At 45.1% G+C, this 15,663-nt stretch overlaps 1 protein-coding gene across 1 annotated transcript in view; it reads right to left on the bottom strand.

The window, feature by feature from the left end:
- Positions 1-15,663, bottom strand: part of SNX2 (sorting nexin 2) — a 154,171-nt gene that overhangs the window by 106,955 nt on the left and 31,553 nt on the right. Inside the window, 4 exon segments of the mRNA XM_030193541.1 lie at positions 4,076-4,217; positions 4,351-4,394; positions 4,946-5,012; positions 6,207-6,370. Coding sequence (XP_030049401.1) covers positions 4,076-4,217; positions 4,351-4,394; positions 4,946-5,012; positions 6,207-6,370 — 417 coding nt within the window.

Raw genomic sequence — 15,663 nt, 5'->3', positions numbered from 1 at the left:
AAAAGATCTGTGAACCATAACATGTATTTTAAACAAAGAATTTGCGGAGAGTTAGGGCGTTAGTTCCTGTCTGACTGACTGCTGCTGTTCTCAGAGCCAGAGCGTTTCCCTTGGCTCCAGCTGTCAGTGCAGCGCTGCAGGGGGTATCAGCTGGTAAGTGCCGGCTTTGATTTTCTTTTTTTGTAGCAGCATGGCGATTCTGGAGGGAGTCGGTCGGGAAGCAGAGGGCGGGGTCCGAAGTCGGACAGGAGAGGGAGGTCTGTGGCAGTGTGCACTGGGGATGAGGGGGGCTGTGGCCGGGGGACGGGGTCCAGTGGCATCTCTAGAGGGGTGAGTGACAGACCACCGGGGGTGGGGGGGGGGGGAGGGGGTTGTCTGTGTCTGTGAGGTGTGTCGTTCACATTCTGCTGTTTTTTCAGTCCGTTGGTGTGCTTCGTGCTGCTTTCATGTGGTTGGTCAGTGTCGCTGGTGACGTACCAGGAAATACTGACGTCAATTCATGAGATGGAGAGCACGAATGCCTCAAGGTTTCAGTGCCACGGAATCAGCTTCAGAACGTTGGAGGTGCTTATTATTTATATATACACACACACACACACACATATACATATATACATATATATATATATATATACACACATACATGCTGCTGCTAGGTATGTGTGTAAGCAGCAACTGAAGAGGTGAGTTCCAAAACCTAAAATGAAGTTCATATTAGAAACAAAACTGCATTTATAGATAGATATAGAATGTGTGAAATTTGTACTAAAAGGCATTTAGATAAGATATATGATATTCAGTAGAAATAATTCTTACGTTGGCTACAATTCTTAGAACAAAAAACCAACGGTATCTAGAACATGGATTTTTGTACTTCACAAGTTTTGGGACTCACCTCTTCAAATTGAAAAAGAAAGTACGTATGGACTTCCTCTTTTTAAAACTGCCACTTCTAGTTCTAAAATTCCCTCTATGTCTGTCTTGACTAGATTGTAAGCTCCAAGAAGCAGGGAACTGTCCAGTGTGCACCTTTAGAGCATTACATGAATCTGGTATTTGTTATAAAATCGTGAAAGTAAATTTGGGCAACATATTAAAAGCTGATTTCCTACCAAACAACCCAAAAATATGTTTTCCTGACTGGACAAATTGTACTCTGTATTATGTACAGAGAGAAGAATGTGAAGCAAGAGATAAGAATGAAGAAAAAGGGTTAGAGCTCTCTGACCTATGCTCCATCCAAACAATGGGCAATTGTTGCTGTTAACTCGAGATTCAATGAAAACAGTCCAGAACACAGGAAGAAATGTTAATTTTGGAAAAACACAGTGAAGTTGCTGAGTTAGTTAACAAATGTTGCAGGCAATATGCTATATAATAATTCTCACCTCCAACAGGATGTGCCTGGGACCGTGCCTGCTGGAAGTGGTCTGCAGTCTGCTAGGCAAGCACGCACTGACGTCAGTGATGTCAGTGACAGACAATTTGGCAAAGCAAAACAATCTGAGTGCTGGCCATTAAGACACAGGGTAGATAGGAGAGTTTTAAAAGACTGAAGGAAACGAAAGTGTTGGGGGGGGGGGGGGGCAAGTTCTGAATGAATGAAAGAAATGAAAATTTACGAGAGGAACACAATCTGAATGCCGGACATTTGGACACAGGGTAGATAGGACACTTAAAAAAAAAATGAAGGACGTGAAAGTGTTACACCTTGGGGGAGGGGTGAGGAGGAAAGTGGTGGGGTATCCGGATACTAGGCGTTAGGGCCACGGGGGTACATAGACTTTTGAAAACCTTAAGGAACCCAAAGTGTGGGAAGGAGGAGGAAAAGGAGGGGAGGGAACAGGGTGAGGGACATTAGGAACAGGGGAGGAGGCCCTGCCACACACTCTCATTCTCACACACACACTGTCACACAGACAGTCTCACTCTGTCACACACCCGCACATTCACTCTGGCTCTCTCTCTCAAACATACACACTCCCAGGAAAACCTTGCTAGCGCCCGTTTCATTCGTTCCAGAAACGGGCCTTTTTTACTAGTCCTATATAATAAAACGCACCTCCAACATTCTGAAGTTGATTGCATGGCTGAGGCATTCCTGCTCTCTGTATCCATCTCCTGAATTGACATCACGTAATTCCGGGTTCATCACAAGCAGAAGTGACTAACCACACAAGGTTTCTCGGCTTCAGAATGTTGGAGGTGCACTCTATTAAATAGGATTGGTCAGTTCCTTGAAGCACAGCCAGAGCTCAGCGTCCTGCACAGTAACGCTCAGACACCAGAGAGAGAGAGGGGGGGGGGAGGCTGACACCAGAGAGAGGGAGGGGGGAGGTATCTCTGTCACACACACACTCTCTCTCTCACAGTCAATGTCTTTCTCTCTCACACACACTGTCTCTCACACACTCTATGTCTCACACTGTATCACATTCACTCTCTATGTGTCACACAGTCACTCACACACTCTCTTGGTCTCATACACTCAGTCTCACAGAGAGTCTGTGCCTCACACACACACTGTATCTGTGTGAAACACACTCTCTCTCTCACACTGTGTCTCACATATGCACTTGCACACACTCTCATTCTCACACACACGCTCTCTCTCTCTCTCTCAGACACACTCACACCCAGACTCACTCTCTCTCTCTCTCACACACACACACTCGCACATTCACTCTCTCTCTCACACACAGTCACTCTCACATACACTCTCTCAAACATACACACTCCGAGGAAAACCTTGCTAGCGCCCGTTTCATTTGTGTCAGAAACGGGCCTTTTTTACTAGTATATATATATTTTTAGTATGCTTTTAAATGTACAAAGAATCATACTTTGAAAAGGAAAGAAAATAACCCACAAAGGTGGAAAAAAAAAACATTAGTCCACTTAAATAAGGAGGAGATCCTTCTAATTTTAACAAGCCCAAGGTGATTAAGAGGCTTCACTGGTTACCCTTCAAGGAAAAATTGCAATTGTGAGGTTCAAAGAAAACATAATTGTTTTTTTTACAGGAAATTATACATTTACAAGGAAAACGTAATTGAAAGGTCAGTCTCAAACTACAGCCCAACAGGCAGGTAATATTTTTTTCACTGAAGAAGCTTACATATGTGCTAGCTTCTGAGAATTATATTCCATATTTTACATAGCTTAATTTGAACTCTATCTTATAAAGATTTAACTCTTATTATGTTAAGTCAGTTAAAAAAAAAAGTATCACTTGCAACTCTGAAAAGAACTGTAGACATCAGAACAAACCAGCAAAAGACTTCAGGTAAACATTTTCAGGGATAACCTCATAAGCATCTTCATTACTCCCTCTTGTGTTAAAAAGCAAGCAGAGAATCAAACATAAATGGCGAGTGACCGTACTCACCCGCAAATGCACAGTAGAGACTTCCCTCTCTGTCCCGCCCCCGCGTCAATACGTGATGACGGGGGCGGGACAGAGAAGGAAGTCTCTACTGCACAAAGGGGAGGGAGAGAACCGCTGACGTCGCTACCTCTCCCCCTCCCCGAGGTCGCCACTACCGCTCCCCCCCACCTGGAGTCGCCGCCCCCCTCCACCCAGCCCGAGCACTCTCTTCAGTATTGAACTTACATCGCTGACACACAGTAGGCAGATCAGCTGAGCTCCCGTTGGCCTTCCTTCCCTGCCTGTGTCCTGCCCTCGCCGATGTTACATCACACGAGGGTGGGACACAGGCAGAGAAGGAAGGCCAACGGGAGCTCTGCTGATCTGCGTGCTGTGTTTCAGCGACGTAAGTTCAATAGCGAAGAGAGAGCTCGGGCCGGGTGGAGGGGGGGCGGTGGCGGCGACTCCGGATGGGGGGATCGGTAGCAGCAACCTCGGGGGGGGGGGCTGCAGTGGCGAGGAGAGGGGGCCTTGGAAAAACCCCATACTAGCCTGTTTTAACGGGCTCAACGGCTAGTATAACATAAGAAATTGTTTACATTTAATTTGGATATGAAAGCAGTTAACTTCAGTAGAATAAAAGTTGGACAAAAATCTAATAAATAGCAAACAGATTAAAGCATTTTTGTGCTCATAAATTGTGCTTACCTACAATACTTTTCTCTGGAGCTGGAGGAACAATGTAACCGATGTGCATGTACTTTGTTGCTAATTTGCTATGCAAACCAAGGAAGTCACTAAACCTTCGTTTCACAGAGAATTCATTCTTGCTAAACATGGAAAGGGAAGTCTATTAAAGAAAAGAAAAGGTCTCATTGTTAAAACTCCAAATGATTCCTAATGTATTAGACAATTATGCTACTGTTCTGGTGCTCACAAACTAATATGTGCTAGGTGCACATCTTACCTAAAACATGACTTACCTTAGTTGTTACTTTGTATGCCATGTAAGCATTCATACCATCTCCTGTAAGAGGACCACACAGTTAAGCAACTGTATATCAGTAAAACAGATGTCTAATATTTAGAGCAACACTTCCCAACCCTGTCATGTGGGCACGTGTATCCAATTAGGCTTTTAATATTGCCACAGTGAGAAAGTGTGAGTGAGAATTGTACATACATCACCACAAGCATATGAGATTTGAGAGCAATACTGAAAACCCAACTGGATGCGCATGTCTCAAGGACAGGGTTGAGGTACACGTAATTCAACAGTAAACCTGAGTTCACACTTTCAGAATCTATGTTACACATCAGGAAAAAATTTTTAAACAAGAATTAACACATTCAGTACCCACATAAAAAGTAAAAAAAGATGCTTATTGTATGTTTTTGCAGTATTAAAATCATATTACTAAAGTATATCAGAATTTTTCACAGTATTCTGTATTTTTTTTTTCCTCAGTACATTATCTGATAGGAAATCATGAATACTAGCCACTGTCGATGCTTGATAACTAAAGAACCAAAGAATCAGAACATATCAAAACATCTGATCAGCAAATGAAGCCTCACCAACTTTCTCTGGATCCGAGACACCAATTTCAATATCAAAGATATCGCCATTTGATTCCTCTTCAACCTAGAAGATAAGTGTTTGGTATTGGCAAGATGAAAACAATTCAAATCTGGACATTTTATATACCTTGTAGGGACAATAAATCAAGTGAAAATTATGTTGAATAGAGCTGTATGTGTCTATCAAAATAAACATTCTGTTAACACAGTAATTAATGCATACTTAGTACTGCACCTTAGCAGTTAATGTGTGATAGTTTCTGCATTAAATACAGTAACACAGAATGGGGCGGAGAATGTGCGGCCCCTGAACCTTAGATGTTAATGTGGCAGACAATACAACTGTGAATGTTAACTGAACAGGTGTAGCTAACAGTCCAAGTATGTTAAACTCAAATACAATAAAGCACAATTGTTTGCTTTAGGGAATTGTGTGTAGAGTACCTGCAGTTTATATATTTCTAACTACAATCTTAGTTAAATACATTCTGAAGTCAGATTCTTAAATGTCTATGTAAATAGGATGCAATAATTACAAAGAACTATGCGCACCCAGGTAATTATTTATACTGAAATATGACACAATTCTTCTTCCTGCTCACATCAAGTTACTTATCAAAATCACCCTACTTCTTATTTCACAAGGTATCTCCTTTTCTATTCACAGCCATAATTCACAGCTTGATGTCATGCCTTAGTCTTCCAAAACCATTACATTCAGCTTTCAAACTCCCTCAGGCTGTTCAAATGTGCTACATACCATTTGGCCTCACTCAATTTATTTTCCCATTCAAAGCTTTCTACTTCAGTTCTCCTTTCATGGCACACAATTTAAGTTCTGTGCCCTGCTCAGGTCACCTTCCCCTCGGCCTCTTTAGTTTACTTTTTTCATTAAGCAAGCTTCTTCCTGTCTACCATACCTCTGAAACTTGCTCTAGTCTTTAATTCTGAACCACTCCTCAGAAGCCAAATTGCTTTGAATTCTTCCCCTGAATGCAGAACCATATTTAATGCCTCAAAAATGACTAAATAGTTATTTCACATACATGGAGAAAATAACTGACCGAGGACTATTTTTTTTTTCATGTTTTAACAATTTTTTCTCAGCCTTCTCCCCTTAAAAATTAAAATGATCTTTAGCAAAAATGCAAAGAAACATTGCAAGTGTAATTATTCTTTTTGAACACAAATTCACTTCACATAACTATGATATAAATTGATCAAAAACAAAAATTAGAATTATCATAATTTTCAGTACCTCTTCTCTAGATCTGTCAAAAATCACAGGAGCAGAAATGCTCTTTGTCTCAATTCTGGGTGTTATCAGTGCTGTGGGGGTTACTGGTGTGACTGCTGGACTAGGCTCTGGAGACAGGATTTGATCTCTTTCTGGACTGTCCAGACACACTTCCTCAGTTGCTTCTAAAACAAAATTTATCACACTAAACATTTGAACATAACATTAGCTGGTTCCAAAGGGCACCTTTAACATTAAAGAGATTAGTTTCCCCATAAGCATCAACAACATTAATAGCTCCCAACCATAAAAGTCCTTAGAATATCACTTTGATTTTTTGAGGGCCTCAGCCAGATTTTCAGAACAGGCACACAACATTGGTTCAAGAAGTTTGAATAAAAGCAGCTTAGAGTTAGTCTAAAAATCTAATTTCTGAAAATACTTGACAAAGACAGATTTATAAATCTTATAAAGGAAAGTAATTTTATTTATATGTATTTCCTATTCTCACCCATATTAGTTCCAAATTGCTACCAACAAAAATATAAGCATTATAATTAAAAGTGCCATATGATCATAAAAACACAATTTCAAAAATGTACTCACATAAAAAGCTATGAAAAGGAGAAATTAGACCTTACCTGCTAATTTGCTTTCCTTTAGTCCCTCTAGACTGGCCCAGGATTGGACTGATGGGTTGTGCACGCCTTCCAGCAGGTGGAGACTGAGAAACTTCTGACTCTAGAGAGCCAATAAGAGCCCTGGCCATGTGACCCTAGACTCAGTATTTGACTAACAGAGCAGGAAAGAAGAGAAAGACCAACCTTCTGTGCCCCCTGGAATCTAAGCAGCCACAAAGCACTCATAAAACGTGTTTGAAGGACGGCAAAGCCGTAATACAATGCTCATGCGCAACTCCAAAAGGAGATGAGGTATGGCATAACATTTTGAGTGATTTATTTATTGTATTTTACCTTGTAAAGTACTGTAAACTAGCAGAGCAGCGCCATCATAGGACTCTTAAAGAACTGTGCTCCAGAAATATGTACAAGTAACCGCTTGTCAAATAATACGGGAGGGACCTGGGCCAGTCCGGAGGAACTAAAGGAAAGCAAATTAGCAGGTAAGGTCTAATTTCTCCTTCCTTAGCGTCCCTCCGGCCCGGCCCAGGATTACACTTATGGGAAGTAACAAAGCAGTAGTCTTAATGGAGGGACCCCAGTAAACCCGCTGTAAGTACTCGAGTCGCAAAGATCGCCTCATGACGACACTGGACATCCAGTCTATAGTGCTTAGAAAAGGAATGCAGAGAAGCACACGTTGCTACCTTACAAATGTCTGCGGGCAGGACCAAGAACCGCTCCGCCCATGAAGCTGCTTGTCCTCTTGTGGAGTGAGCCTTAACCCCCTCAGGGACTGATCTGCCGGCGAGACTGTAGGCAGAAGCTATCATCTCCTTGAGCCACTGAGATATAGTGGGCTTAGAAGCGGCAAAGCCCTTCCACGAACCAGTCAGGAGTACAAACAGATGGTCCGAGCACCGAAAGTCAGCAGTCACTCTCAGACAGTGCTTAAGAACCCTTTTAACGTCCAACTTATGCAACTTCCTCTGACACTCCATGCCCGAGGAAGACCCAACGACAGGCAGAAAGACTGATTGAGATAGTTCTGAGACTCTCCTAGCTGATACAATGGCCACCAAAAATAAGGTCTTGAGAGTTAAGTCCTTAAGTGAACAAGAAGACAACAGCCTTGAGACAGAAGATCCCTGTGAACAGGGAGACAAAGAGGAGGCGCAGACCAAAGACGCTGGAGGTCTATGTACCACTGATGGCGAGGCCAATCCAGCGCCAGTAGGACAACTGGACCTCCATGAGCCTCGATCCTTTGTAAAAGATGACGCAAGAGGGGCCAAGGAGGAAACGCGTACAGAAGACCGGGAGGCCACTGTTGTAAGAGGGCATCTATTCCCGCCGCTGCTGAGTCTTTCCAACAAATGAAAAAGCAGGGCACCATTGCGTTGAGACCGGAGGCATAAAGATCCAGTACCGGATCTCCCCACTGTTCCACTAACAATTGAAACGCCCGAGTGCTGAGAGACCATTCTCCCGGATCGAGTGTGTGGCGGCTGAGAAAATCTGCCTGAATGTTTTCGACTCCTGGCACGTGGGAAGCCGAGATGGTGGTGAAGTGAAGCTCCACCCATGCTATGAGGCTCGCTGCCTCCCTCTGCAACAGTCGACTCCTTGTTCCTCCCTGGCAAGTTGACATAACTACTGCCATGGCGTTGTCTGATAGGACTCGCACCGCCTAGCCTTTCAACAGGGAATGAAACTCCTCCAGAGCCAGCCAAATTGCCCTGGTCTTTAATAAACTGATGGACTGGAACGCTTCCAGAGGAGACCATTGACCCAGAGCAAACTTCCCTAAACAATGGGCTCCCCAGCCTCGGAGACTGGCATCCGTCGCTAATGCTATCCACTGGGGAGACTCCAGCAGCATCCCCCCTGGTGAGATTGTCCACCCGCAGCCACCAGAAGAGGCTGCTGTGCTCCGGAGAATGCAGAAGCAACCTCACCTGAAGAGAATCTGTCTGATACCATCTGGATAGAAGAGAAGATGAAGAGGCTGCATGTGAGCCCTAGCCTAAGGGACCACCTCTATCGTTGCTGCCATGGAGCCCAGAACCTGAAGATAATCTCGAGCACATAGGACGAGTCTGTGAAGTAACCCCTGAACTTGAGACCGGAACTTGAGTACTCTGCCCTGGGGAAGGTAAACACGACCCCGCACTGTGTCGAAGGTAGCTCCTAAGTACTCCAGGGACTGCAAGAAATGAACCACCCGACCCATGACCTGCACACTCTCCTGAAAAGATTTCGCCCTGATGAGCCAGTCACCAAGTACGGGTGGACAAGGACACCGTCCCGCCTGAGGGCTGCTGCCACTACAACCATGATTTTCGGGAACGTCCGAGGACCTGTAGACCAAACGGTAGAGCGTGAAACAAAGTGCTGGCCCAGAATCGCAAACTGCAGGAACTTCTGGTGAACAGACCGGAAAGGAATGTGAAGATAAGCTTCCGTCGGATCCAAGGCCATTAGAAATTCTCCGGTACGGATGGCCACGATCACTGATCGAAGGGTCTCCATTCGAAAACTTGAGACTAAGAGCCCGATTGACGGCCTTGAGATCTAAAATAGGATGAAAGGAGCCCTTCTTCTTGGGAACCACAAAGTAAATGGAATACCGGCCTTGTCTGTACTCCAAAGGAGGGACGGGACAAATGGCCTGCAGATCCAAGAGCCTGTGTAGCGTATCTCGTATCGCGCCTGCTTTGAGGCAAGAGTGACAGGGAGATTCTAGAAAGTCGTCTGAAAGAGGCTTGGCGAATTCTAAGGCATACCCGTCTCGAATAACCTCCAAGACCCACAGGTCAGTGGTGACTTGGGCCCACCTCTGAAATAATTGGGACAAACAAACTCCTACAGGAATCAGAGGCGAGACCCATGCACCTTCACTGGGATGGACGGGAAGGGGACCGGAAAAAGGAACCCGAGTCCCGACCTCCCCTACAGATGCCTCGAAAGGACTGTGTTCTTTGAAAAAAATCTGGACCTGAGTCTGAGCTCCCCGACCGGTGCAAAATCTACAGAAATCCCTCGCCCGACCACGGCCAAAGAAAGAACCCTGACTAGCCATACAAGGCCTATCCTCCGGGAGATGAGGTACCTTCGTGTCCCCTAAACTACGAACCAACTTATCCAAGTCATTGCCAAACAAAAGAGAACCCCGGAAAAGAAACAGACAACTTAGATTTGGAGACAGCATCCGCTGACCAACCCTGTAGCCACAGAGACCGGCGGGCAGCAACCCCCAAAGCCAAGGACTTGGAGGACGCTCTGAGCAGATCATACAAAGCATCTGCCAGAAAGGCAGAGCCCATCTCAATCTTGGACACCTCCGCATCAATAGAAGACAGATCATTAGAGGTCCTATCTAGAACTCACTCTGCCCAGCGGAAACAGGCCCTGGCTACCAAGGAACTGCAGATGGCCACCTGTATCGCCAGAGAGGAGACATCAAAACTGTTCTTAAGGAGAGCGTCCAAACTCCTATCCTGGACATCCTGGAGAGCTGTTCCGCCATCCACCATATTACACTTGGTAACTGCCAAGACCACCGCGTCAACCACAGGAACCTTCAGGAGAGACCTGTCCATCTCTGACACTGGGTAAAGACGGGTCATCAATCTGGCTGGAAGAAAGGAGGAATCGGGAACATCCCACTGCACCTGAATAATATCTCGAATGTCCTGATGCATGGGAAAGGTTCTCCCAGAAGATCTGGTGCCTTTGACTAAACAGGTCTACCTTGCAGACCTCGGAGGTCGGGGTCTGTTCCTCTTCAAAATGGAGAGTTGAAGAGACTGTAGATTCTCTTTATGAAAGATCCTGATCACTGAGGGATCTTCTCCTGGAGGTAAGGGGTCAGCACTTGCCTCTGACGGACCTTGGTCCTCCCAAAGCCCCTCTGCCAACCCTTCCTCCTCCTCCAGGAAGGGTATCTCGACCTCGTGGTCTGAAGCTGGTTCCTCTTCTGGATCCCAGCAAGCTCGAGCTCTTTTTGGAAGAGCTGAGGATCTGGAGGCGGACTCCCCCGTACCCCTGACTCCAACACCTGACTTGTGCATCAAGAAAGCCTGGTACATCTAGAGGACAAACTCATGGGGGAATCCCCCCCTCCTGAGACCCCCCAAAGTGTACCAGGGACACTGCCCCCCAGAGTGTACCAGGGACACTGCCTCTGATTGTAGAGAAGGCTGTGCAGGAGAAGAGAGCTTGCGGGCTGCAGGGCCTGCCTGGGGAGACAAAATGGCAGACTTCCCCACCAAAACTGAATGTCCAGCCACCTCCGCAATTAAACATGCGGGCGTGAAACCCGACGCGGGCAGAGGAAGAGACGCTGCAGGAGTATCAATGGCGGTGCAAAACTTTCAAGACCCAAGCGCTCCCACTCCCCTACGCTGGCAAACAGATCATCTTTTGAATTTCTCTGCCATAGCACTGACCTGCAGCTCTCCATGCCTCTTTGCCTTCGTTTTTTTTTTTTTCCCCACTCAAACCACCGCCGAATGACAAGAGAGAGGGAGAGAGAAAAAATAACCCAACGAAACCGATTGCTAGTGCGAGAATTATGGAATTTTTTTTTTTCTCAAGAGCTGCTGAGAGGCGGGAGGAATCTAAGAGCAAGCACTGCCAACCAAAAACCATTACAGCACGAAAGAACTAACTGCTCATTTGTGCCTCAGGGAGTTTTTTTTTTGGGGGGGGGGGGAGGGGTTTACAACTAAAGAAGTGGCTGCCTCTCCCACAGGATAAAACACCTTTCCTCCGAAAGGGCTAGCCCTTCCCTGACAACCAAGTGAGATGGGGAGGAAGGGGGAAGGGACACGGGAACCCCCGAGTTTACCACCCTAGAAGCTGAAGAAAAGACCTTTATTACCTCCTAGCCTCTCAACAAGATTCCCCAGGTACAGAAGGTAACAATCCCTTTTTTTTTTTTTTCAAGTAAAGAAAGAGAGAGACTAATGGGCTCACCCCTCCTACCTGCTGGAGACTGAGAAAATACTGAGGCTACGGTCACGTGGCCAGGACTCTTACTGGCTCTCTCTAGCCAGAAGTTTCTCAGTCTCCACCTGTTGGAAGGCGTGCACAACCCATCAATCCAATCCTGGGCCAGTCCGGAGGGACGCTATGGAAAGAGTATTAGCAAACAACTTTACTAATTACAAAGATATAACTAGATTTTCAGAGAAACTATGGAAAAATTAATCCTTACCTGATAATTTTCTTTCCTTTATTTATTTATGGCATTTATATCCCACAATATTCCCACCCACGGGCAGGCTCAATGTGGCATACAATAGTCCATGAAGCAAACAATAATTCAAAATACAGTATTCAGTGTCATAAGAGGGAAAGAGGAAAAGCTGAGGAGGGAAAGGGAAAGAGGAGAAGGGGACAATTTGTTACTATGTTAGCCGTGGTTCAGAAGGATGTGGCGCCAAGCGGGCTCACGCCGTATGCTCTACCAAAGAGGAAAGTCTTGAGTCGCTTCTTGAAGGTCGGGTGATCAGGAGTGAATTTAACCACGCGAGGCAGCCCGTTCCAGAATTGAGTGCTGAGATAAGAGAAAGAGGAAGCATAGACTGTTTTATATTTCAGGTCACTAAAAGCTGGGTAGTGGAGATTGAGGTACAAACGGGCTGACTTGCAGGAATTCCTGGGCGGCAAGTTAATGACAGTGTCCATATAAGCAGGGGCTTCTCCATAGATGATTTTGTGCACCAATGTGCAGATCTTGAAAGCGATGTGGTCCTTCACAGATCAATCCAGAGACTTGTGGGTTATGTCCCTCTACCAGCAGGTGCAGATATAGTAAACCTCTGACGTTCCCTTTATGTGATCATGTGCAGCCATCATGACCTCAGTATTGTTGATACCAAAGCAGTGGAAGAAGGTAGAGGAAATCCAACAGCAAGTTCTCTCTTGCCTGCATAAAGTCCATGTAGGCTCCTCAACCGCTCCTGCAGGAGGGTAACAACAGAAGATTTCCTATTTGTTTTGATTTTTTTTTTTTTGGTTGTAGCCAAAATTAAACAAAGGATTCTAATGAAACTGAAGCAACTAGAAGAAAACACTGAACTCAGAACATCAAAGGGCAGGTCTCTGGATTGATCTGTTGGGACTAATGGAAAGAAAATTATCAGGTAAGGACTAATTTTATCTTCCATAGCATCCCATAGATCAATCCAGAGACTTGTGGGATGTACCAAAGCAGTCCTCAAGTAGAGCAGAATACTACAACCTCAGCAGACTGGAGCGATGCTCCACAGGTTGCAGCCACGGCAAGCCTGCAAGGGAAGGCCAGCAGACCAAGTGGGTGATCTGAAAAAGCCATCCACGGCAAGACAGAGGACCAAGTGGCCGAACTGCAAAAGGCAGCCACGGAAGCTAGACGGGACTTAGAAAATTAAGTCAACTGCGCTTTGGAAGAAAGCGCTGCCACCCACGACGGGAGAGACTGTCTCATATAGAGCCAGCGCTCGAAACCAGCAAGAGGATAGCATAAGGCTATGCCGGGAGGCATTTGTGCTCAGCGGGTCAGGAATCTAATCCCACCACAGTGTCGGTAACTCATATGGAGGAGTCACCTAGCTCTATACCTAAGGCTCTCCAGGTTCTGAATACGTCTGCTTCTGATCCTGCCACTACCGCAATCTGCTAATCTTAAAATGGCGAGCACTAGAAGACTGCTTCAGTCTCTTGCAGTGCAGGAAGTCACTTCTGCTTAGTGGGCCATCCCAGACATTACCTTGCTATGCCCGCATATGCCAATCTAAAAATGGTGAGCCAGCATGGCTTTGGAAGCTGCATTACCTTCCTAAGGTCCCGAGTAAAGCATGAAGCAGAGATTTGGCCAATGGAACTTGCTAGTCAATTCCAAACAGCATAGGAGTACATGGTGAACGTCCCAGAAGCAGGTAGAGACAAAGTTTGAATGGGATGGAAGGCAGAAACCACCTTATGAAGAAAAGACAGGACTGTGCGCCCAGTCACCCCTTCAGGAGAAATCCAGAGGATCTCAAATGGATGAAGTCGGGAGTTTTGAAACCCTGCTTGGACTGAACCTGGATCGCTGAAGAAACTAGGCTGCTTCTGATAGTCTGGGGGCTCATTTTCAAAGCACTTAGCCTTCCAAAGTTCCATAGGTTTCTATGGAACTTTGGAAGGCTAAGTGCTTTGAAAATATGCCTCCCTGGTGTCTTTAAAAATGAAGGCCAGCTTGACCAGACCAAAATGAACATGTAGACATGTCCTAAGGAAGACGAAGAGTCAATGAATCACCCAGATCTTCCACCAATTTCACCAAGTCCTCAAACAATAACTTGCCTTGAAAAGGGAGCTGAACCTGCTGCTGCTTGAAGCTGCATCTGCCACCCAGCGGCACAACCACATCAAACAAAAGGCTCTGACCGCCAAAGACATCTGCTTATTCAACGCCTGAAAAAAAATCATAGAAGAAAGCGGTCAACTAAGCAGGCCTCGCCTCCACATCTGGCAAGTGAGGAGAGGTCGACAGTCTGCCTTCTGGAAGGGATCCAAAATATGTTGCTACCAGCTATGCAACACCCTAGCAGCCTATGAGCTGCAGATAGCCACCTCCAGGGAGAAAAAGACCTTCTGAAATGTTAGCAGAAGGATGTGTTGAAATCACCTGTTGAGACTAAGTTGGCTTGAAGGAAACCATAGAGATGGGGACCAAAGCTGAGAAGGGACCCCTGAAGTGGTCTGATGTGGTTTAGCGTGCTTTACACTCTGGTCATCTTTTCTACTTCAGTTCTCTTTTGGTTCCACATATCCCCTTGTGGTCATTAAGTTCTTTGCCATCAAGCTTTTGTGGTTATTCTATCTCCCCCTTTGATTAGGCTGTATATGACTCCTGAGTACTATGACATATTGAGGCCTACGCCCCTCCCCCGCACGTGCAATAATTTTAAAGTGATAGCAGAATCTGACAAATTTAAATCTCAACTGAAGACTTTTTTCACGAAGGCCTCTGGTGATCTGGATAATCGTTTAATTTGGAACCTGGGCTTGGTCCGAGTTAACTGGTCTTTTTTCTTTTGTTACTTTCACATATTTTTTGTTTTCTGTTGTTTGATGTTGTCTTGTAGCTTCCACAGACTTCCTTAGGGTGTTTTACTCTTAATTGTTTTTATATGTATAGTATGTACACTGCTTTGCTGCACAAATGCATGAGAAAGGTAGTTAAGTAAATCTTTCAATAAACATTAAAAAAATCAATTTTAAATTAAAATGCTCTGTAAAAACGTGAACCTAGATAAATGATCACAAAGACCCTATTTGTCAAAGACAAGCAGATTCAATGAACAATACACAAGCCGCCCAATATTTAAAGGGAAACTGCACCTAACTGGCTATCCAGCACTAAATATCACCGGTTAGCAGCTTAAAGACAGCCGGTTATATCACACATTATAACCAGCTATCCCACGATTTTCATCATGGAGCAAACTAAGTTTGGCAGCCATATTTGGCTGCCACAATAGATATATCTTTGGCTGGCTCCAACTTAACCGGCCAGCGCTGAAAATTGGCTGGACCAGTTAAGGTGAAAGCAGCCAAAGTTAAACCGGATATTCAATTCTGGTCACTGGAAACTGCCCGGCATTGAATATCAGGGTTTAGTGCGGACCCCGGGAGACAGCCCTGTTATCTTCCAGAGTCTGAATATCAGGACCAATATTTGCAACTCAAGTTACCATGCACATCCACTCTCACACGCAAATACAATATTCTAAATTATGAGGTTCTAGAATGCAATCTCATGTTACTACTAAATTTTACAGCACCCATAAACCATCTGGTTTCCCACTCAACAGTTCATTAGA

The sequence above is a fragment of the Microcaecilia unicolor genome, chromosome 2, assembly GCF_901765095.1.
Source record: "Microcaecilia unicolor chromosome 2, aMicUni1.1, whole genome shotgun sequence".
Taxonomy (NCBI): domain Eukaryota; kingdom Metazoa; phylum Chordata; class Amphibia; order Gymnophiona; family Siphonopidae; genus Microcaecilia; species Microcaecilia unicolor.
The sequence above is the reverse complement of the archived record's forward strand: the minus strand, read 5'-3'. Positions and strand labels throughout refer to the sequence as shown.